At 42.2% G+C, this 25253-nt stretch overlaps 1 protein-coding gene across 1 annotated transcript in view; it reads left to right on the top strand.

The window, feature by feature from the left end:
* The window catches only part of LOC132392745 (parathyroid hormone 2 receptor-like), a 144330-nt gene extending 122458 nt beyond the window's left edge, over positions 1–21872 (top strand). Inside the window, exons 11-12 of the mRNA XM_059967049.1 lie at positions 15272–15410; positions 16691–21872. Of these exons, the coding sequence (XP_059823032.1) occupies positions 15272–15410; positions 16691–17080 (529 nt within the window). The 3' untranslated portion in view covers positions 17081–21872. The remainder of the gene's footprint in view (positions 1–15271; positions 15411–16690) is intronic.
* The last annotated feature ends 3381 nt before the right edge of the window (positions 21873–25253 follow it).

Here is a 25253-nt window from a genome sequence, read left to right as displayed (position 1 = left end):
CCTGCCTAGCTATAAACTCTAACTCAATACAGAATGCATCTCAACTATATTCACAGTATGCTACATAATATAAGTCCTATACAGACATCCACAGCTTAGTAGATATGAATCGTTCCATTTGGGCCTAAAAATGTATTCACTGTGGAGGCTTACATATTCTTGTGGGTTACTCTGCTCAGCAGGAGAGACATGGTTGTGAAACATCCTCCAGTTTTAGGGCCTCCTCTGTGGTGGTTGTAGGAACTGTCTCTGGGACTGCAGGAAGTGGTTCTGACAGATCTGGATACACGTCTTCTCTAACAATGATCTTCTCTCCTCAATTGATCTTTGTGCAGTCTCCAGATGAAATCAAACACAATCTCAGCTGTGTAGGAGTTGTCCAGTTCTGTCCCTAAACTTGCCAAATACCCTCTTTTGATCACCTCTGTAGTCTCACGCCAGGATCGTTTGTGAAATATGGAACCTCCCTGTTTAAGGAGCCCTCCATTTGTCTTATCTGTTTGTCCTGCTTTGGGTTTAAGGAGATCCAAGCATAACTGTAGGGGATGACCCAGGTACAGCATGGCTAGTGAGCTGTTGGCTGTGGAGTCGGCTGCATTGCGATATGCAAGGAGGAAATTGGCAATCTTCTGAATCAGTGTCAGTGCAGTGTGTTCTTTAGACTTTTTGATTGGCGTTAGGGAGAACAGGTCAAGAGGAGTGTTCTCATTTGTAAATTTTTCAGGTATTTCCTTTTCCAAAGGTGAACGGGACAATCCATCAGCATTTTAATGATTAGATTTTTCTCATGAATTTGATCTTGAAATTGTGTCTTGACAAATCCTAAAAAGGACTGTGATGTCCTTTGGCCTTGGGGCACCCACTACTACTTGAATTTTCCCAGCACCCTTATGTAATTCTTGTAAATCAATGGGGTGACCACAGTAAGTAATGCTTGGTTTAAAGAATTCACACTTGTTGCATTGTGCTCTGAACCCATAATCTTTTAATCCTTTTAACATTGTCCTGAGATTTTGGAGCTGTTCTTTGTCATCCCCATCAGTAACGATGATGTCATCCAGGTTAAAATGAGTGACTGGCCAGCCGTACACCACCTGGTCCACAGCTTTCTGCCAGAGTGCTGATGCTACAACAAAAATACCCCTATTGTGTTGAGAAACCCCTTTGTGAGTGTTTGTGTTGAGAAACACGTGAACTCTTCTTCCATCACCATATCTATGTAGGCCTCAGCTAAATCCACTTTGCTGAAGTGTTTTCCTCCAGAAAGGTTTGCAAAGATATCCTCTATCCTGGGCAGAAGGTATTGATCTACTTTTAGTACTAGGTTGATAGTGACTTAAAATCACCACAGATCCTAACAGAGCCATTGTTCTTGGCTACTGGGACCACTGGTGATGCCCATGTGCTCCACTCAAACTTGGAAATAATTTCTTCAGTCTCCTTGCGATCTAGCTCACTGGCTACATTATGAGGGATGATATAAGGAACCAGATGGTATTTGTAAAATTCGGGTGTGGCATTTTCACTTAACAGTCTTTTCCCTTTGATATGTTTGAGCTTTCCAATGTCATCCTTGAACACTGCTGTGGCATCGTCCAGTACTTCTCTTAATTCACTTTCAGTTGACCCTTTGGCAGGGGGTGTGGAATGCAAATGGCGGATGGATCTCCAGTCACATTGTGTTTGTCTTCATTCAAGTCATTCAAGTCCCCACAATGCTGGTCCTCCTGCTTTTCCTACATATAAGCCCACTGTGGCTTGTTGATTGTTGTATTTCATTTACAAAAGTCATTCCCACAGGAGTCATCTTTTCTCTAGTATAAGTTCTCAGTTGGATATCTGGAGGCTTCAGATCAATGTCTTTGAAATGCCATTCAAACTTATTTTGTGGAATTACTGAAACAGCTGAACCAGTGTCAAATTCCATTTCCATTAATTTGCTGTTCACCTCTGGAATAAGCTCATTGTTTGTCTATTCAACACACACAAAATGCTGGAGGAATTCAGCAGACCAGGCAGCATCTATGGAAAAGACTACAGTTAACAATTTGGGCTGAGACCCTTCAGCGGGACTGGGAAAAAAAAAGATGAGGAGTCAGAGGAAGGAAGTTGGGGGAGGGGATGAAGGACCACTAGGTGATAGGTGAAACTGGGAGGGGGACGGGGTGAAGTAAAGAGCTGGGAAGCTGATTGCTGAAAGAGATACAGGATTGGAGAAGGGGGAATCTGATAGGAGAGGAAAGAAGGCCATGGAAGAAAGAAAAGGGGAAGGAGTACCAGAGGGAGGGAGGTGATAGGCAAGTAAGGAGATAAGGTGAGAGCGAAATGGGAATGGGGAATGGTGAAGGAGAGGGGTTGGGGGCATTACTGGAAGATAGAGAAATCAGTGTTCATGCTATCAGGTTGGAGACTACCCAGACAGAATACAAGGTGCTGCTACTCCAACCTGAGTGTGGTCTCATCACGACAGTAGAGGGGACCATGGACTGATATCGGAATGGGAATAGGAAGTGGAATTAAAATGGGTGGCCACTGGGACATCTTGATTTTTCTGGCAGACGGAGTGTAGGTGCTCGGCCTAGTGGTCTCCCAATCCGTATTTGGGTCTCACTGATATACACGTGAGGCGACACTTCAACTGTGAATCTGTTGGGATAATCTACTATATCCGGTGCTCCCAGTGTGACCACCTGTATACTGGTGAGACCCGAAGCAGATTGAGTAACCACTTCATTGAATACCTATGTTCTGTCCGCCAGAAAAAATGAAATCTCTCAGTGGCCATCCATTTTAATTTCACTCCCCATTCCCATTCTAATATGTCTATCCATCCTCCACTGTCACAATGTGACGACGTTATAGACAATAGACAATAGGTGCAGAAGTAGACCATTCGGCCCTTTGAGCCTGCACCACCATTCTGAGATCATGGCTGATCATCTACTATCAATACCCGGTTCCTGCCTTGTCCCCATATCCCTTGATTTCCCTATCCATAAGATACCTATCTAGCTCCTTCTTGAAAGCATCCAGAGAATTGGCCTCCACTTCCTTCTGAGGCAGTGCATTCCACACCCCCACAACTCTGAGAGAAGAAGTTTTTCCTTAACTCTGTCCTAAATGACCTACCCCTTATTCTTAAACCATGCCCTCTGGTACTGGACTCTCCCAGCCTCTGGAACATATTTCCTGCCTCTATCTTGTCCAATCCCTTAATAATCTTATATGTTGCAATCAGATCCCCCTCTCAATCTCCTTAATTCCAGCATGTACAAGTCCAGTCTCTCTAACCTCTCTGCGTAAAACAGTCAGGACATCCCAGGAATTAACCTTGTGTATCTATGCTGCACTTACTCTACAGCCAGGATGTCCTTCCTTAACCCTGGAGACCAAAACTGTACACAATACTCCAGGTGTGGTCACACCAGGGCCCTGTACAAATGCAAAAGGATTTCCTTGCTCTTGTACTCAATTCCGTTTATATTAAAGGCCAACATTCCATTTGCTCATTCACCTTCAGTGACTGATGAACAAGGACTCCTAGATCTCCTTGTATTTCTCCCTTACCTAACTCTACACCGTTCAGATAATAATCTGCCTTCCTGTTCTTACTCCCAAAGTGGATAACCTCACACTTATTCACATTAAACGTCATCTGCCAAGTATCTGCCCACTCACTCAGCCTATCCAAGTCACCCTGAATTCTCCTAACATCCTCATCACATGTCACACTGCCACCCAGCTTAGTATCATCAGCAAACTTGCTGATGTTATTCTCAATGCCTTCATCTAAATCGTTGATGTAAATTGTAAACAGCTGTGGTCCCAATACCGAGCCCTGTGGTACCCCACTAGTCACCACCTGCCATTCTGAGAAACACTCATTCACCGCTACCCTTTGCTTTCTATCTGCCAACCAGTTTTCTATCCATGTCAATATCTTCCCCCCAATGCCATGAGCTCTGATTTTACCCACCAATCTCCTATGTGGGACCTTATCAAATGCCTTCTGAAAATAGAGGTACACTACATCCACTGGATCTCCCTTGTCTAACTTCCTGGTTACATCCTCGAAAAACTCCAATAGATTAGTCAAGCATGATTTGCCCTTGGTAAATCCATGCTGGCTCGGCCTAATCTTATCACTGCTATCTAGATATGTCACTATTTCATCTTTAATAATGGACTCTAGCATCTTCCCCACTACTGATGCTACGCTGACAGGACGATAGTTCTCTGTTTACTCCCTCCCTCCTTTCTTAAAAAGTGGGATAACATTAGCCATTCTCCAATCCTCAGGAACTGGTCCTGAATCTAAGGAACGTTGGAAAATGATTTCCACAGCCACCTCCTTTAGTACCCTAGGATGCAGACCATCTGGACCTGGGGATTTATTAGCCTTCAGTCCCATCAGTCTACTCATCACCGTTTCCTTCCTAATGTCAATCTGTTTCATTTCCTCTGTTACCTTATGTCCTTGGCCCATCCATACATCTGGAAGATTGCTTGTGTCTTCCCTAGTGAAGGCAGATCTAAAGTACTTATTAAATTCTTCTGCCATTTCTCTGTTTCCCATAACAATTTCACCCAATTCATTCTTCAAGGGCCCAACATTGTTCTTAACTATCTTCTTTCTCTTCACATACCTAAAAAAGCTTTTGCTATCCTCCTTTATATTCCTGGCTAGCTTGCATTCGTACCTCATTTTTTCTTCCCGTATTGCCTTTTTAGTTAAGTTCTGTTGTTCCTTAAAAATTTCCCAATCATCTGTCTTCCCACTCACCTTAGCTCTGTCATACTTATTTTTTTTTAATGCTCTGCAATCTCTGACTTCCTTTGTCAACCACTGTGGCCCCTTTCCCCCCTTTGAATCCTTCCTTCTCTGGGGGATGAACTGATTTTGCTCCTTGTGCATTATTCCCAAGAATACCTGCCATTGCTGTTCCACTGTCTTTTCTGCTAGGATATCCGTCCAGTTAACTTTGGCCAGCTCCTCCCTCATGGCTCCATAGTCTCCTTTGTTCAACTGCAACACTGATACCTCCGATCTGCCCTTATCCTTCTCAAATTGCAGATAAAAACTTATCATATTATGGTCACTACCTCCTAATGGCTCCTTTACTTCAAGATCACTTATCAAATCCTGTTCATTACACAACAATAAATCCAGAATAGCCTTGTCTCTGGTCGGCTCTCGTACAAGCTGTTCCAAGAATGCATCCTGTAGGGACTCTACAAACTCCCTATCCTGGGGTCCAGCACCAACCTGATTCTCCCAGTTCACCTGCATGTTGAAATCCCCCATAACTACTGCGATATTACCTTTGCCACATGCCAATGTTAACTCCCTATTCAACTTGCACCCAATATTCATGCTACTGTTTGGTGGCCTGTAGACAACACCCATTTGGGTCCTTTTGCCCTTACTGCTCCTCAGTTCTATCCACACAGACTCTACTTCTCCTGACCCTATGTCCCTCCTTGCAAAGGACTGAATCTCATTCCTCACCAACAGGGCCACCCCAACCCCTCTGCCCACATTTCTGTTCCTACGATAGCATGTATACCCTTGTACATTCATTTCCCAGGTCTGATCTCCCTGTAGCCATGTCTCCGTTATCCCAACAACATCATAGTTACCCATTCACACCTGAGCATCAAGCTCATCCGCCTTATTTCTGACACTTTGTGCATTCAGATATAGAATTTTTAGCCCATTTCTCCTCTCTCTGTTTAAATCGTTGCCTATTGTGCTTAACCCAGCTCCCCGAACTCTCATCGGGCTATACGCCCCTTGAATTTTGTTGTCTTTCCTAAATTTACCTTATTCTTTCTGCACACTTAACTCCATGTTCCGTCAGACCATCCCTCTGTACATTTATCCTCCTTATCATTTGTTCCGCCTCACCTTTCTCTACTACACACTTAATATTCCGGAACCGTGTAGTCCCCACCTGTCCTTTATTCTTCCTCTCGCTATCCTCTCTCACATTCTGGATCCCTGCCCCCTGCAAATTTAGTTTAAACCCCCCCCCCCCCAAGAAGCACTAGCAAACTTCCCTGCAAAATTGTTAGTACCGCTCCAGTTCAGGTGTAAACCGCCCCGTCGGAACAGATCCCACCTTCCCTGGAACAAAGCCCAATTATCTAAAAACCTGAAGCCCTCCCTACTGCACCATCCTCTCAGCCACGTATTAATCTGTATAATCCTTCTGTTCCTTGCCTCACTCGCTCGTGGCACAGGTAGCAATCCTGAGATTGTTACCCTGGAGGTCCTGCCCTTCAGCTTCACACCTAACTCCCTGAACTCACTACACAGGACCCCCTCACTCATCCTATCCACGTCGTTGGTCCCTACATGGACCACAACATCTGGGTTCTTGCCCTCCCTCTCGAGAATAACCTGCACCCGATCTGAGATGTCCTGGACCCCGGCACCGGGGAGGCAACATACCATTCGAGACTCCCGATCTTCCCCACAAAATCTCCTATCTGCCCCCCGACAATAGAATCCCTTATCACTACCGCTGTCTTCTCTTCCCTCCTTCCCTTCCTAGTCGAGGGTCCAACCTCAGTGCCAGAGTCAGGACCACTGCAATTTGTTCCTGGTAGGTCATCCCCACCAACAGTATTCAAAACAATATACTTATTGTTGATGGGAACGGCCACAGGGGTGCTCTGCTCTCTCTGTCTGCTCCCCCTGCCGCTCTTGACTGTCACCCATTTGCCTACCTCCTGACTTTTCGGTGTGACTACCTCCGGGTAACTCCTATCTATCTCTGCCTCTGCCTCCCGAATGATCCGTAGTTCATCCAGCTCCTGCTCCAATTCCCTAACTGGGTCTGATAGGAGCTGCAGCTGGATGCACCTATTGCAGGTGTGGTCATCAGGGACAACTGTGTTGACCCTGACCTCCCACATACTGCATACTGAGCACACCACTGCTCTAACTGTCTCCCCCATTACCTGATCCTAGATTAGTCAGAATAAATGAAAAAAGAACCTACTGACCTTACCTTTTACCCTCAGCAAGCACATACTCAGGCTCACTGATTTCCTCTCACCGGTCCCCTTTGCGCCGAAGCCCGCTGAGCCAAAGCCCAGCACTCTGCTCCTGTGCACTCTGCTGCCCGTACCGACACTGCCCGCTCCTAAAAGTGGGCCTCTTTTTAAACTCAGCGCTGGCCACTGATGTCACCCGCACCTGCGCAGTTTTACCTTCCTCCTCAGGTACTGTCCAGGTAGGTCCGACAGTCTCAGCCTACCTACAGCAGCTGATCCTCCAGTCGTCTGTCGACCTCGAGCACTCCTTGCTCCCGCTCCGCTGGCCGGTCCTAAAAGTGGGCCTCTTTTTAAGCTCAGCGCTGGCCACTGATGTCACCCGCGCCTGCGCAGTTTTACCTTCCTCCTCAGGTACTGTCCAGGTAGGTCCGACAGTCTCAGCCTACCTACAGCGGCTGATCCTCCAGTCCTCCGATCTCCAGTCGTCTGTCGACCTCGAGCACTCCTTGCTCCCGCTCCGCTGGCCGGTCCTAAAAGAGGGCCTCTTTTTAAGCTCCGCGCTCGCTGCTAACATTCCCGTTGGAGGAGCAACACCTTGTATTCTGTCTGGCTAGCCTCTAACGTGATAGCATGAACTTAGATTTCTTGAACTTCTGGTAATTTTCCCCCTGTTCATCATTCCCCCACTCCCTTTTCTCTCTTTCTCTCCTCATCTCCTTACCAGCCCATCACTTCCCTTTGGCACTCCTCCCCCTTTTCTTTCTTCCATGGCCTTCTGACCTCTCTTATCATACTCCCCCTTCTCCTACCCTGTATCTCTTTCACCACTCAACTTCCCAGCTCTTTACTTCACCCTTCCCCTCCCCACCCCCAGTTACACCTATCACCTTGTGGTTCTTCTTTCCATCCCCCAACTTTCTTACTCTGACTCCTCATCATTTTTTCTCATCCTGATGGAGGGTCCCAGCCCGAAATGTCAACAATGCTCTTTTCCATAGATGCTGCCTGGCCTGCTGATGTTTTCTGTTAGAGTATCTCATCACCAGAGCTTTCAAAGAAGCACCAAGACCTCACTTGGCTAGTAATGAGAAGGGCTGTACATGCAAGATCCTTCATGCATCGTCAGTCTCTGTCCCAAAATGCAGACCTCAAGGTGACGGCAGTGTGGATGAGATGGTCATCCACCTCTTTGTGAAGTGTGTGTTTGCCAAGTCTGGACAGAGATGCAATGGTTGTCCATGCTGTTGAAGTTATCACTCAGAAAACTGACCGGAAAGGTACCAGGAGCAGGAGAAGCTGCTGGAAGATGGCCATCCGTTCATTCTTCAGAGCTGGGGTTTACTCGTTTCGGACATTTTACATCTGGTTGGAGCGAATTGGATAGTGCATGGCTCCTTATTTCCTGAGGCTGAGGTGCTTTGTGTCCTGATTTCCTGAAGACCTGGTGGTTGGATGGTACATCCTTCCTTGCTTCCTGAAGATCTGGGGCATTGGGTGATGAATTACCCTTGGATTTCAGAAGATGGACAAGTTGGATACTGCACTACCTCCTCTTCCAAGGACCATCAATGGGGGAAAAGGCAGGGCTGATAGCAGTTGTTCTTCTTTCCCTTTACTGGACACTTGTTTGACTGAAGCCTTGAAGATGGAGGGGAAATGTTTTATTCAATGGAGGACCCTCTCCCATTGCCTGCGCTGAAGGAAAATTTCTGGCATACAATGTCTGTCTCTCCACACAGTTTGCAGCACCTGCTCTCCTTGCACGATTTTATCTGGTGATCTTCCTGTTTTCAGTTTTTGGAATTGTTGATCTGAGGACTGCCTTGTCCCCAAGCTCGCTGCAAGTGCAGCACATCCTGGGGTGCCATGCACAGGCCATGTAGCCTTGGCTTTGACCAAGTGGAAAGCTGGAGGACAGTCAGTGATAGCTTCCCTTGCACCTATCTAAAGTGTAACTTTGGAATGACCTGGCCCCAGTAAGATTTTTACTATTAATGTAGTTTCCTGCCTCCTTGGCAAACATGGAATCAAATGTCAGACTATTCACAATCAGAACCGGGGGATTAATGTAACGCCGAGGTTTTGTAAGGCATTGGTCAGACCACGTTTGGTGTATTGTGGGCAGATTTTAGCTTCCTATCTATGAAAACATTGGAATGAATCCAGAGGTTTACAAGAATGATTCTCAGAATGAAAAGATTAATGTTTGACTTGTGTTTGATGGCTCTGGACCTGTACTTGCTGGAGTTTAGTAAAATGATGGGGGCGGGTGGATCTGATTGAAAACTAGCAAATATTGAAAGGCCGATATGGAGTGGATGTGGAGAGGATGTTTCTTATAGTGGGGGAGTCTAGGACTGGGGGAACAGACACAGAATAGAAGAACTACCCTTTACAACAGAGATGAAGAGGAATTCCTTTAGCCAGAGAGTGGTGAATCTCTGTCTCAAAGGGCTGTGGTGGCCAAGGCATTGGATATATTTAAAGCAGAGTTTCAGATATTCTTGAATGGAAAGGGCATCAAAGATTACAGGGAGAAGACAGGAGAATGGGGTGAAGAAGAAAAGTAAATCAGCCATGATCAGATGACAGAGCAGACTTGATGGGCCATATGGCCTAATTCTGCTACCATTTCTTATATCCTACTTGAATTTTCTTATTAATTTTTCAGTGTATTTTCTTTGACTTACACATAACTACTAAATCAATTATTTTAGTTTCAGTTGCTTGCAATATGTTATTTCTTTTTATTTCATCATATGGTTCCTTTCCGCTCCTCAGCACATTGTTATGCTCCACAGAAAATTTTCTTTGCTGAAGTAGCATTACTTTAATGAGGTGTCACATTGTTAGTACTTTCTTGAAGGTGTACATCAATTATAACTGTTCTTCCCAAGATGAATATTTATTTAAGAACACAGCTTGGAGTACTATCTGTGATCTATAATTGCTTTCATACTCTAAATATGATAGACAGGAATAATGGAAAGCTTTGTATAAAGTATGTCTACCGTTGGTAATGTGTAGATCATCCAGTAGCGAGGAAGAACTACTCCGTGAATTGTGCATTCTCCCAATTACTGAGTGATTTAAACTGTTTTGCCACTAAGTTTACAAGAATGACATTTTGCTTAAACCTTCACCTGATTATTGATATCTTTCTATTTTCAATTAACTTATAATTAAATTTACACAATTTTGGTTTAGGAGCCCAAGTACATCTTTAATCATATTTGTTAATGACTGCCAATTAAACTGTCTTCCAATTGCCATACTAATCTGTCCATCATTTGCCTTCTTTGCTGCCAGCACAGGGACCAAGGCTTCAGATTAGTGGAAAAGCACCTCGGTTGTCTACAGTCCAAGTTTTCCAATTTAAATAACCTTTACCTCCTGTATTCTCCTCCCTTTCCTTCTGTTCCACTTTCGGTCCTCCCATTTTGCTTATGTTCCAATGCTTCCCTCCAGCATCCGTCAGCTAGTTTCATACCCTTCCCCTTCCTGGTTCCATCCACCTACCAGTGACACATCTCATCCACCTGGTCACCTTCTTGTCACAGCATAATGCCTTACAGCCCCAGTGATTGGGGTGTAATTCCCACTACAGTTTGTGAAGATCATGTATATTCTCCCTGTGGCCAGATTTCCTCCAGGTATTCCTGTTTCCTCCCTCTGTGATGGTATTTTCACTTTCTATTAAGCTGTAAACTCAAAAGAAGATTTTAAGCCCCATCCAATATAGGTATCTACAAGTACCCTTACTGTAGGGAGGTTGTTCTGTATCAACCTACACAGCGAGGTCTAGCTGCCAATACCCACTGTTTGAGTGGTGGGTCCCACCTCCCTACCATGGAGGAGATACTTCCACTTAATAAAATAATTTAAACACAATTTTACTTTTTTAATGATACACATTTAAATTTAGAAAAATACAGCAATTCTTGACATACACTTGAAACTTTCAGTGGATTTCTATCTTATCCAAGAATTGGTGGATGTGTGTATTTGGATTTTCAGAAGGCTTTTGACAAGGTATCACAAATGAGGATTAAAAGCATAGAGTATTTTCTAAATGGGAAGGAAATTCAAAAATGCAAGGTACAAAGGGACTTGGGTGCAAATGTTAACTTGTAGGTTGAGTTCCGTGGTGAAGAAGGCAAATGCAATATTAGCATTTATTTTGAAAGGATTAGAATATAAAAACAAGGATGTAATATTGAGGCTTTATTAGGCATTGGTGAGGCCTCACTTAGAGCATTGTGAGCAGTTTTGGGCCCATTATCTAAGAAAGGATGTGCTGATATTGGAGAGAGTTCAAAAGAGGTTCACGAAAATTATACCGGGAGTGAAAGGATTATCATCTGAGAAGCATTTGATGGCTCTGGAGTACTCGAGGCCACAACCTCAGAACAGAGAGACGTCCATTTAGAATGGAGATTAGGAGGAATTTCTGTGGCCAGAAGTTGATGAGGTTGATAGAATCTTGATGTCAGGGCAAGGTTACGGGAAGAAGGCAAGAGGTTGGGGTTGAAATGAAAAGGTATATACAAAATTTATCATTTTTTCAATTCGTGTTTCTTGATTCATGTTCCATAGACGCAGTTTCAAGTAACAGAATATCATGATATGGACCATTTACTAGGTGCCATATTGTGGATGTCACACATACTATGAACTCCTTGTGTACTGTCTCTCATTTTAGACTTGTTACTTGCCTGGGAATCCAGCAGCCCAGGAAACTGTATTTTTTCCATTGCTCACTGCAGTCACTCAGCTTGCTGCCTCTTGATACACATCAACACATTATCCCATTTGAAGGGCTCATACCCAACTTCCAATTTTCCAACTCATGCACAGTGCCTGAAGTTAATTTTGAGTTTCATCAACCAGTGCTTCTGACAGTACACTTCAGTGACTTCCTCAAACACATTTTAACATATTGGAGGTTAATCAATAAACTGTGCACTTTATTAATAAAAGAACTTGTGAAGAGGTGGATAGCAATTTTATTGCGTGTCTACGCGGCAGAGGCAGACACATGTCTGACAGCTTCTACATTAAACAAGGCAACAACAGAAAACAGTTAGTAACATGTAAATTTGGCTCAATCTTTAAAGTGGTACAGCAGCCAATACTATAAACGTGACAGACATTACAGTGATAATCTGTATGCTAGAGGCAGTTATTGGATTGAGAAAGCAAACCCCCTTATTGAGGTATAGCCTTGCAAATTTCACATAGAAATGTGGATTCTCGCCTTCCACTCCATTTTTATACCTTATGTGGCTGTTAAAAAACATGGATGTTTTGTGGCTCATTATCTCAAAAGATTTCAAGAAAGGAGATCTGTAGTCACACGTACAAAAATTAGTAAAGTTTGGCAAGAGTTTATAAATATTTTCACTGTCTAAAAGATCCAGTTCTTGCCCAGCATAAATGACAAATAAACTCTTCTTAGGCTTCCAGCTGGGTACAGGTATTGATTTTAACCAGTTTCCCTATATTTTTTCCTATATTTCCATGGTTTCTGGAAGGATCCTGAAGAAATATTGGATTAATACTATCCACAAATCTGTAAGGAAGCTCAAATCACAACTTACACAGTTCAAAGATGACCTGGAAGTCAGGCTGGCTGGTGTTTACAGGATTCCCTGTGAATGTTGAGCAGCGACACACAGTGGAAACACACATCAAGGAGTACAGGAGGTTTATCTGTTCAGGATACCTGGAGAAGTCAGCAGCAGCAGAATATTGTCCTTGCAATGGCCATAGGATTGACTTCAAAGGCACAAAAATACTGTGCTGTGCCAGTGGGTTTTGGGGCCATTGAAATAGAACTAGAGAAAAAGAATTTTAATAAAGATGAAGGTCTCACTCAAAATAAGAATTGGAATTCGTTGTAAGCAAGGTGGGTCAGCGGAAACCTGATTGGATGGAGACTAACCAATCAGGATGGATGGACGATGGGGGTATATATACCACCAGACTAGACATGCCCAGGCATCATCCTTGATGAAGATGGCAGAGTTTGTCATCGAAATGTAAATTAAAGTTGATACCTATACCCAGCAGGAGGCCCAAAAGGAGTTTATTAATTTCTACTGTCTTTCTTAAGTTTCAATTAGATGCTGGTGTGTAAATTGAAGAAGGAAGAATTTTTGAAATCACAGTGTGTTCCTTCAGAAAATGTAATACCAGCATTTAAATGACAATATATGACACTTGCCTTCTTGATTACATAACAGTGTTCAAAGCCATTCTAGCTTCTTTTCCAGTCCTGATGAAGGGATTTGACCTGAATATAGAGTGTTAATTCCCTACAGTAGATGCTGCAATGCTTGCTGTTTTCATCTGGAATCCTGTGTGTGTTGCATGTATACTACTGTACTCTTTCACTCTCTTTGAAATAATTGTTTTTTGCTTCTGTTGACAAGCTGTCATTTGCTTACAATCATCATTTTAAAGTTAACCCATTTTCTGTAGCAATCATGAAAAAAATTCTGACATTTAGGAAGATTCTATTCAATTTTGAAGAGAAAAGCTATTAAGTTAGGAATGTTTTACATTTTCCTGCTATCTCTCTAAATGTTTCACAGCCAGTGAAGTGTCACTGCCACTATTTTATTAGCAGTGGATAGAGGGAAGGAAAAATGGAAGGTCGGATTATTACTTAAATGGTAAAAGATTGCAGTGTGCTGCTAAGGAGAGAGACTTGAGAGTGCTTATGTATGAACCACAAAAGGTTGCTTTGCAGGTGCTGCTGGCAATCAAGAAGGCAAATGGAATGCTAGCCTTCATTGCTAGAGGGAGTAAATTTAAGAGCAGGGAAGTTATGCTGCAATTGCACTGGGTACTGATGAGGCCGCACCTGGAGTACTGTGCACAGTTCTGGTCTGTTTACTTGAGGAAGGATATACTGGCTTTGGGGGTATAGGGGAGGTTCACCAGGTTGATTCCAGAGATGAAGGGATAGATTAGACTATGAGGATAGATTGAGTCGCCTAGGATTGTACTCTCTGGAATTCAGAAGAATGAGAGTAGACCTTATAGAAGCATATAAAATTATGCAAGTGACAGATAAGATGGGGTCAGGAAAGTTGTTTCCACTGGTAGATGAGTCTAGAACTAGGGGACTTAGCCTCAAGATTTGGGGGAGTAAATTTAGGTTGGAGATTAAAAGGAATTGCTTTTCCCAAAGAGTGGTGAATCTGGAGAATTCTCTGCCCAATGAAGCAGTGGAGCCTACCTCAGTAAATATATTTAAGACAAGGTTGGATAGATTTTTGCATAGTAGGGGAATTAAGGGTTATGGGGAAAAGGCAGGTAGGTGTGGATGAGTCCATGGTCAGATCAGCCATGATCTTATTGAATGGTGCAACAGGCTCTACAGTCCTGATGGCCTAGTCCTGCTCCTATTTCTTATGTTCTTATGCAATAACAGCAATCAATTTCTATGTAGTCTGGTTGAAAAATAATAAATGAAAGACATGCATGCAGCCTGTTCTGCGCTGATAGAAATGTTACCCAAGGATAGATAAAGAACTTCCTGCTCTCCTTTGATTAGTAATTTGAAAAGTTAACCAAAATGGATATATCTGTTCCATCTTATGGGAAATGTATTAGTTGAATTAAGGTTAAATAACACCTAGAACCCCAAATCAATATAAACTGTGGGTCAGAAATCCTTCTAGTATCCAAGGCTATGCATGGGCAAGTGACTGAGAAGTCTGAGGGAGGGGTTGACTGGATTGCAATGATGTCAGTGGGAAAAGGGTATGATGAAAATTACCAAAAAGTGTTGATGTCTTGGGTGAGGATTCAAAGGGGACATTTCTTAATCTTTGAATGGCATAGCTGAAGGTCAATTGTTTGAAAGTGCGGAAGGCATCAAAAAAGTTTAGAGAAGGAGCAAGAATGTTAACTGGGGATAGTACTGCTAGTAGTGATTTTTATAATAAGGTTAGAATTAATGGTCAACAGAAAGTGCTTCATTGGAGAGTTGGAGAAGAGGAAAAGATCTCAGAATGTGAGTCATGTTTGAATGTTTTGTGTTGAATCATGTTTCAGTGGATGCTGTGCGCTCAATGCATTCTGCTATGGTGAGACTTCATCTGGCCAAGCCATTCAAATATTCCAGATGAGGATGGGAGAGAAATTAGGAAGAACAGTGATCAGTATCAACTTGGTCAATGGGTTGATTTGAAAGTAATATTACAAATATTTCAATAATCATGATTATAATTATGTTCATACTTTTTTTAAAAAAAAGAAAATTAGCAAGATCCACTCTGATTCTCGTGTTGGTCTTTGGAGTCCATTATTCTGTGTTTGTTGGTTTACCACACAACTTCAGTGGAATCGCATGGGAAATCAGGATGCACTTCGAGCTTTTCTTCAACTCATTTCAGGTACGATCATCTCATTAAAAAGTTAAAATTAGGTGAAAGATACTAAATCTCAGTTCTGTGCCAATATTGATCAATGAATCACTTAAGTTCATAAGAGAAACTACCTAAAGAAATGTATTCCATGTCAGAATCCCTACTTATGATCAAGCTTCCTATTATAGTCATCCGCACCAATCCTATTTTGTCCCCAAATTCTCAACATCTCTTCCCAGATTCTATTACTGACTCCCATACTAACAGAAATTAACCTGCTGACCTACACATTGTTGGAATGTGGCAGGAAGCTGGAGAATCCCACACAGAGGGAGAATTTGCAACACAGACAGCACCAGAGGCCAAGAACAAACCTGGGTGACTGGGCTTGGCTGAGCAGTAGCTTTGTGTTTTACAAATACCCAAACTGGAATAAATACTGATTTGTAATTGTGTAATAACTCATTTATAACAAGAAGATAAATAAATCTTGGTAAGAATTAAATTTATAATATTAACTGAAATGAGCAAACAGGTTGAGATCGAGTATACTCTTAGAGCTTAGGGATAAGCAAGGGTTAAGAGATTAAAACAAGAAAGTACTATTGAGAACAAGATCAGCTTAGCATGATCTGGAAAGCTGCAAGGATGTCATTGCTCTTTTCCAGCTTCAGTTTCTTATCTACTTATGTTCAACACATACACACTTCCAATTCTTAACTTTATAGTAAGTAGCTCCGAGTCATTAACTATGAACCATGTAGATTGATATTTTTTGTCAATGATTTTAATGATTAAATTTTTATCTGTTACCTAAAATTAATGATAATCAGCTCCAGAGCTAGGATTACTCTTATTATAAAATCGTCCTTGGATAGGTCTGGCTAGATTCTAAGGAGCATTTTCCTGAATGCAGGTAATTTTAGCTAAGTTTTAATACTTTGCAGGTTTCACAATGCCACCATTTGACCTGTATTGCCACTGACATACATTTGCAATATCACTTCCAAATGCAGGGCTGCTAATTTTGCAGAAACTTTCTGAAACTTACAGTAGGTGTAAATCTATTCTTCGAGGAACTATTTCAAGAGCTAAGAAAAATGAGATTGGGGTGGGGTGGCAGAGAAGAAGGAAGAAACTGGTCATTAACATTAATTTCAATTTTACAATTTTGTAGGATATTATTTAGCATGTTTTAGCAGAACAAAGCACTGACTGTATAGAATTCAAATTTCTGCAAACTCTGTTTTTAAGACCTTGATATTCTGTTTTAGTCTGATGTTCATTCAAACCCTATTGTTTTGCAGGGGTTCTTTGTTTCCCTCATTTATTGTTTCTGTGCTGCAGAGGTGAGTTATTCTTTTGCTCTGTTGGTTGGAGGGGTCACTCACAGCAAGATTGGATTGGTCATCTTTTTTCTCGGAAAGAATATTCATTTTCCCCATTCATACTTTTTCAAAGAAACCATCAGAATCAAGAAAATCAACAAAATTGCAGACGCTGGAAATCTGGAAAGAAAGCAGAAAGTGGTAGAAGTACTCAATGGGCCAGCAGAATCTGAGGAAAAAAGAACAATGTTAACATTTCCAGGACTTGTGCAGAGTCTTCAGATTACAGCATTCACTCTTTTGTCCCTTGCACAGGCACTGCATGATCAGCTGAGAGTTTCCAGCTATTTCTGTCAATGCCAAAGTTGAAAATTGATCAGCCCACAGTCACCGACAGGCCAAGTTATTGGGGCCCCTTGAATAAATCAGTGAGGCTATTTTCACACACAAAATACTGGAGGACCTCAGCAGGTTCAGGCAGCTTCTATGGAAAAGAATACAGTCCATGTTTCAGCAGGACGGCAGCTGTACTCTTTTCTATAGATGCTGCTGAGTTCCTCCAGCACTTTGTGTGTGTTGCTCTGATTCCCAGCATCTGCAGGCTGCTGTTGTTGGAGACTTTTATCCACAGTTTAGCAGATTTGTGATTGTTGTTAGTAGATTCTAATCCATGATTTATGTAATAACAATTTTAAATTTGCCAGCTGCTGAGGCGGGATCAGAATATCTCTGGTCTCTTAGTCCATTTGTTGAGTTACTGGTTCAATCAGTCAGTTGTTTCACCGCTATATGAATCCGAAGGTAAGAAACCAAACTCCTTCTACTGCTTCCTTCTGCGGCAGCCTCCCAGCATATCTCTATGATGTTGCAACTACACTGGCTCCAGTGTTGTATAGAATAGAAACAGGCCCTTTGACCCACTGTTTCTATGCCAGCCATCTATACTGATCCTACCTGCCTGCATTAATTCCATTTCTCTCTGTGCTCTGCTCATTCAACTACCCATCCAAATGCCTCTCAAGAATGTTATTATTAACCTTGCCACCTCCACTCTAGCCAGTTCATTCGATATAATAACTCTTTGTATGCAAAGTCTACTCACATCCATTTTAAACCTCCTCCCTCTCATCCAATGCCTATGCCATTTGTGCCACATATGGCTGAAGTTAGGTTGATTGTTTGCACATTTGCATTCTACTTACTGCTTCCAGCCAACACGAGAGTTTATCAGTGTTTATCAACACAAGAGTTTTCCAACATGCGCTGTGATGGCGCTGGGATGTGGTCAGGCGCATCATATCACTTCCATCAATTGGTCCAAAGACACGGAAGCAAAATGTCAGTTCAGTGTTTGGGATCCAGAGCTCAGAGACTTCCCTCTGCTTGTCCCTCATCCACCCTTCACAATCTATTGTGTCAACCTCAACCTATTCCACCCCCACCCCCCATACCATCACGGCAGTAAGCTGAAGCAGAAATTCTGTCCATAATATCAAGTGTGTACAAGGTTTTTAATAGAACGAAATCATTACAACAGTGTCAGTGTACAGATTATAAAAGTATTATGGAGTTAGTGCTTGTATGGCCGTGTTATTATGACAGGCTCCAAATTAAATTCAACATCAATTTGGTTTAATAAAATAAAATGTTCATTCTTTAAAGGTTCAGACAGAAATTAAAAAGTTATGGACAAAGTGGAACCTCTCCTTGGACTGGAACAGGAAAACAAGTTGTGCTACCAACAGATATTCCTCAGCGCTAACCAACCTGACCCATAGCACTGCCAGCCAGGACCAGGTGACTGGGCATATGTCATTGTTAACTTACAAATTCTTTAAGAGTGAAAGTAAGCAGGAGAACAGTCAGTTAACTTTACCTGGGTACATAGGAAGCAGCTCTGACCCAGAGAGCATGCAAGCATCCATTCTTGAAGAACCCAATGAAATCGAAAGAAAACAAGAAGATCTACTTTATCTTAAAACATTGTCAAAGCCAGCACAAAAAGCAAACAATGACAAAACACAAGATTAGAAGGAGATGAACATTTGCTCTGTTGAAATTATTGTCCAAGAACTAGAGTTCCACATAACTCTTTCTACAGGATTTCTTAAAATTTCAGCATGGCTATTTATTCATATAGTACAATACAGCTCTGATAAAACAATTGGTTACTGTACATAATTGGTTCAAATTTCATGTAATTGATATTTACCATGCTGTATCTTATACTGGTTTATGACTTGTGTCTCTCTTGTCCCATTTATTCCCTCAACAGATTTTAAAGCAAAAGTGCGGCTTTAATTCCATGCTTGTTCAAAAAATGCTGCTGAATCCTGTTGGAAGTACAAGTATAACTATTGTTTCTTAATAAATATTGTTTTTCTCCATTACTTCATAGGAAGCAAAGGATTTAAGTGACTCTCTGTGTTTTGAGCTTCCAGCTGCAAGTCATTTCAACTGCCCTTCCCATTGCCACACTGATCCACCTGTCGTCAGGTTTCTCCACCACCAGGGTGAGGGCAAACTAGAAGAACAATATCTCAACCCAATGGCCTGAACACCGAATTTTCCAGTTTTCATAAGACCATATAAATAGAAGTAGGCCATTTAGACCGCGGAGACTGCTCCGTGTTTCATCATAGAGTCGTAGAGAAGTACAGCACAGAAGCAGGCCCTGCAGCCCATCTAGTCAATGCTGAAAACCATTTAAACTGCTCCTCCCATCAACCTGCACTGGAACCGTGGCCCTCCATACCCTACCATCCATGTACCTCTCCGAAGTTCTCATGATCTTTGAAAACGAGCTCGCCTGCACCACTTGTGCTGGCAGCTCATTCCACACTCTCACAATCCTCTGACTGAAGAAATTCCCCTCATATTCTCCTTAAACTTCTCACCTTTCACCTTCAAGCTAGGGCTGTACTCTCTGGAGAGAAGGAGAATGAGAGGAGACATGGTAGAGGTATACAAGATATTAAGAGGAATAGATAGAGTGGACAGCCAGCACCTCTTCCCCAGGGCACCACTGCTCAGTACAAGAGGACATGGCTTTAAGGTAAAGAGAGGGAAGTTCAAGGGGGATATTAGAGGAAGGTTTTTTACTCAGAGAGTGGTTGGTGCGTGGAATGCATTGCCTGAGTCAGTGGTGGAGGCAGATACACCAGTGAAATTTAAGAGACTACTAGACAGGTATATGGAGAAATTTAAGGTGGAGGGTTATAGGGGAAGCAGGGTTTAAGGGTCAGCACAACTTTGTGGGCTGAAGGGCCTGTACTGTGCTGTATTGTTCTATGTTCTATTAACCCATAACCTCTGGCTGTAGACCCAGCTAACTGCAGTGGATAAAGCCTGCCTGCATTAAACCTATCTATACCCTTCATAATTTTGTATATGTCTATCTAATCACCTTGCAATCTCCTATGTTCTGAGGAATACAGTCGTAACCTATTCAATCTTTCCTTATAGCTCAGGTTCTCTGGACCCAACATCATCCTTGTAAATTTTCTCTGTCAAATCTCCCCTCAATCTTCTACATTCTAGAGAATTAAGTCCTAAACTATTCAATCTTTCCCGATTTCTCAGGTCATCAAGTCTCAACAACCTTGTAAATTTTTTCTGTGCTATTTCAATCTTATTTACATCTTTCCTGTATGTAGGTGACTAAAACTGCACACAATACTCCAGATTAGGCCTCACCAATACAACTTCAGCATAACATCCCTTCTCCTGTACTCAATACATTGATTTTTGAAGGCCAATGTGCCAAAAGCTCTCATTAGGACCCATCTACATTTGGCACCACTTTGTACAAACTATGGGCTTGTATTCCCAGATCCCTTTGTGCTACCACACTCCTCAGAGCCCTGCTGTTCACTTTGTAAAACCTACCCTGGTTGGTCCTACCGAAGTGCAACACTTTGCGCTTGGCTGCATCAAATTCCATCTGCCATTTTTCAGCCCATGTTTCCACATGACCCATTTCCTTCTCAGCCCCCATGACTTTCAGGTAACTCACTCCATGTGTTTCTTTCTCTTCCTCTATTCCACCTGGTTATTTCTCCCTTTGTTCACCTTTTCAACCCCTCCCCCATCTGGTTCCAACTGCCCTTCATTCCATCCTTATCCGGCTCCGTCCATCAGCCATCAGCCTCCGTCTCTACCACTCGTTCGCTTCTCTTTGCTGCTATCACTCCTTTACACTCTCAGTCCAGAAATATTGCCTATCCCCTTGTCTCCACTGAGTTCTTCCGGCAGCTTGCTGTTTTGCAAACAAGGGAAGAGGTGAAAATAATAGGGTAGGGGCCAGGAACAAAAGACTGAATGGTACAAAAAATGGTGGTGCCCATTGGTACTGCATGGATTAATAGCTTGGATTTAGTGAGCACAGACTGTTGACAGCTTAAGAACAATTGACTTATTCTATGTACATCAGAACTGTTTTCTCACTCTCACACTCGCTCACTCTTTCTCTCACTCTTACACTCTCACACCATTCCCTATGTGCTTTTGATGTTACTGATTACAATACTGTGGAGCTATGATTACTGTATATAATGATTTGTACACTGTATTTTCTGACTCATAAATAACTGTAAAACCAACTCATTTATAACCTGGGGACAGTCTGTACTGTCAAACGAGCATATTCCATGGTGGGGATTGTAATGTAGATGTGATTATGATAACGTCCAAAGCAGTTCTTCTCTGTATGGATGTGATTGGCAACCAGAGTGAAGAGAGTGTAACAGTGTGTCACCTTAAAGGATACCAGAGTGAAAAACCCTCATCTGGATAAGGGGGTCCAAACCTGAACATTTAGTTTAGAATATTTAATGCAATTTACTGGAGGAAAAGAGTTAAATATAAGTCTACACTATTAAAATACTGCCATCAAGCTGTCTCGCCATAACAGAATTGAAAGCAGAAAACATGTTGAGAAGGGAAGTAATTTGAAACAGATGGTCCTAATGAATGTGAATACTTGATTGATGAAATACATGTAATGTTGTAAAGTAGCTGATTCCCACTTTTGAAAAAATATCATTGCTTATATTGCAGTCATTTAAAAACAAAATGTGGTGTGGTTTTGTGCTTTTTATCTTTATGCACCTTTCGCTTGCTCTTTATGAAAAGCAGCATGGAAATTAAATTCTGTAGTTCAGATCCATTTATTTGTTTATTTGTCACATCACAACATACAGTGAAACGTGTCGTTTGTGTTAACAACCAACACAAACTAAGGATGTGCTGGGGGCAGCCCTCAAGAGTCACCACATTCTGACACCAACATAGCATGCCTACAATGTTCTGCGAAACAACACAACATCAAGGTAGATTTATTATCAAAGTACAAATATGTCATCATGCACAACCCTAAGATTAATTTTCTCAAAAAATCCGTAGAACAATAACCAGAACAGAATCAATGAAAGACCACAAGAACTTGGGCCTTCAACCAGTGTGTAAAACACAACAAGCTGTACAAATGCAAAAATAAATAATATATAAATAATCAATAAATATCGAGAACATAAAATGAGAAGACCTTGAAAGTAAGTCTATTGGCTGTGGGAGCATTTCAATGATAGGGCAGGTGAAATTGTCCACTTTGGTGCAAGAGCATGATGGTTGAGTGGTAGTAACTGTTCCCAAACCTCTGGCGTGGATGCTAAGGCTCTTGTACCTGCTTCCTGATGGTAGCACTGAAAAAAGAGCATGCCCTGGGTGGTGGGGGTCATTGATGATGGATGCAGCTTTTCTGTGACAGCGTTTCATGTCAATATGCTCAATGGTGGGGAGAGCTTTACTCATGATCAATTGGATATCCACTACTTTTGGTAGGATTTCAAGGGCATTGGTGTTTCCATACTAGGCTGTGATGCAGCCAGTCAGTATACTCTCCACTACACATCTATAGAAGTTTGTCGAAGTTTTATATGTCATATTGAATCTTTGCAAGCTCGTAAGGAATTGGAGGCAATACTATGCTTACTTCATAATTGCACTTAACAGCAGGGCCCAGAACAGGTCCTCTGAAATAATAACACCAAGAAATTTAATGTTGCTGACCCTCTCCACCTCTGATCCTCTGATGAGGACTGGGTCATGGACCTCTAGTTTCCTTCTTCTGAAGTCAATAACTAGCTCCTTGGTCTTACTGACATGGAGTAAGAGGTTGTTGTTATGTCATCACTCAGTTAGATTTTCAATCCCCCTTGTATATGCTGAATTCATCACCACCTTTGATTTGGCTTATGACAGTGGAGTCATCAGCCAACTTGAACATGACATTGGACCTGTGCTTAGCCTCACGGTTAGAAGTGTAAAACAGGTAGAGCAGGGGGCAAGTCCACAGCCTTCTGGTGCACCTCTGCTGATAGGGATCGTGGAGGAGATGATATTGCCAATCTGAACTGATTGGGTTCTGTGAATGAGGAAATTGAGGACCCAATTGTACAAGGAGGTATTGAGGCCAAGATCTTGAAGCTTACTGATACCGGGGACAAATTCCAGATGCTCCCAAATAACTCTGACAGTCAGAAGACCATTAAGTAAAGTCATGTCATCATAGAGCTATACAGCACACAAATAGACATTCATCCCTACTGGTGTGTGCTGCCCAAGTTCCAAACTGAGCTAGTCATATTTGCCTGCATTTGGCCCATATCCCTCTATAATGTTCCTATCTAAGTACTGTAACTGTCCAAATTTCTCTTGAACATAGTAATTGCATCTGATCTGCCAATTTCTCTGGTTGTTCATTCTATTGACCCACCATGCTTGGGGGATAAAGTTGCCCCTCAGGTTCCTTTTACATCTATCCCCTCTTACTTTAAATCTATGCCTTCTAAAATATTTAACTCTCCTACCTAAAAGAGTCTGGAAAAGAGGAAAAGAGTCTGGCTATTCAGCCTATCCCATAGTCGTCATGATTTATCATGAAGGTCACCATTCAGCCTCATACACTCCAGGGAAAAAAGTCCCAGCCTATCAAGCCTCTCCTTATAACACAAGCCATCCAGTCCTGGTAACATTTGGCAGATTTCTTTTGCACCCCTTCCAATTTGGAAAAAAAAATCAACATCAAAAAAATTAAAAACTTTAAATATTGAAATTACTTCAGAACTATTCCAAATAATTAAAAATTCTTATTTAAATTCATTTCATAAAAAACAAAATACATCATTTTGCCCTCTCACAGCCTGGACTCATCCACTTAAGTGAATAGCTTTGTCATTTCTGCACATTTCCAATCTGATACAGATTTAATGAGCAAAGTATTGGAGAAATACCTTAACTTCTCATTGCACCACTGGACCTTGGTGGGAATCCACTAATAATTCACAAAGATTGTGCACATGAATAATTTTGCTAAAAGAATAGGTCAAAGACCTGGTTTTAATGCAAAAAAAAATTAAAAGTAGCAACAAGCACAGAATGCTGGAGGAACTCAGCAGGTCAGGGTGAATCTATGGAGAGGAATATATGGTCTGTGCTGGCAGAAACATTGCTACCTACATCCTGCTGAGCACTGGTGCACGGGGGGGGCTGCATGCTAATCCCACTGGTGCTCATACTGCTTTACTAGATCCAGTTCAAACTGAATCATGAAGTTTGCTGATGACACCACAGTGGTTGGCCTCATCAAGAAGGTGTACAACGAGAAGGTAGAGCAGCTGGTAGAGTGGTGCGAGCACAACAACATGAATCTCAACGTGGACAAGACCTAAGAGATGGTATGCACTTTTGGAAGATGCAGGCTGACCACTCCTCACTATATATACCTGGCTCCTCTGAGGAGAGGTAGGAGTACCAAGTTTCTAGGTGTGCACATAATAAACATTCTCGTCTGGTCCCTCAACACCATCGCTTAGTTAAGAAAACACAATGGTGTCTACACTTCCTCAGGAGTTTGAGGCCTGAGGCTCCCCCCTCCCACTTTAACCATTTTTACAGAAGCACCATTGAGAGCATCCTGACCAGCTGCAACACCATCTGGTATGGGAATCGCAAGGCATCTGACCATGTCCCTACAGAGGATTCTGACAGACTGCTGAGAGGATCATCAGGGTCTCTCTTCCATCCATTAGAGATATTTATTAGGAGCTTTGCGTATGCAGGGCCCTTGGCATCCCTCCCATCCATCCAACAATCTCTTTGACCTCCTACCACCTGGCAGGTGGTAACATAGCATTAGAACAAGAACTATTAGGATGGAAAACAGCTTCTTCACACAGGCTGTAAGACTACTGAGCCCCCTACCATATCATCATACACCTCATCGCGTATGAAGTGCCAGTAGCTTTATGCTATTCACTATTTAATTTGTATTGTATATGCCCCTTATTATTCGTTAGTTTGTTTGTGATAATAATACTTTATGTGTTATGTGTGAGTTATATGTCTGTGGTATGCACCTTAGTCTGGAACTGTTTTCATTTAGTGGCATACACATGTCCAGTTGAATGACAATGAACTGAACTTGAACTTGAATACTGTTTGCCTTCCTGACTGTTTACTGAACTTGCCTTAACTTCTAGTA

The sequence above is a fragment of the Hypanus sabinus genome, chromosome 4 (assembly GCF_030144855.1).
Source record: "Hypanus sabinus isolate sHypSab1 chromosome 4, sHypSab1.hap1, whole genome shotgun sequence".
Lineage (NCBI taxonomy): Eukaryota > Metazoa > Chordata > Chondrichthyes > Myliobatiformes > Dasyatidae > Hypanus > Hypanus sabinus.
Note: the sequence above shows the minus strand (reverse complement) of the source record. Positions and strands in the feature narration are given on the sequence as shown.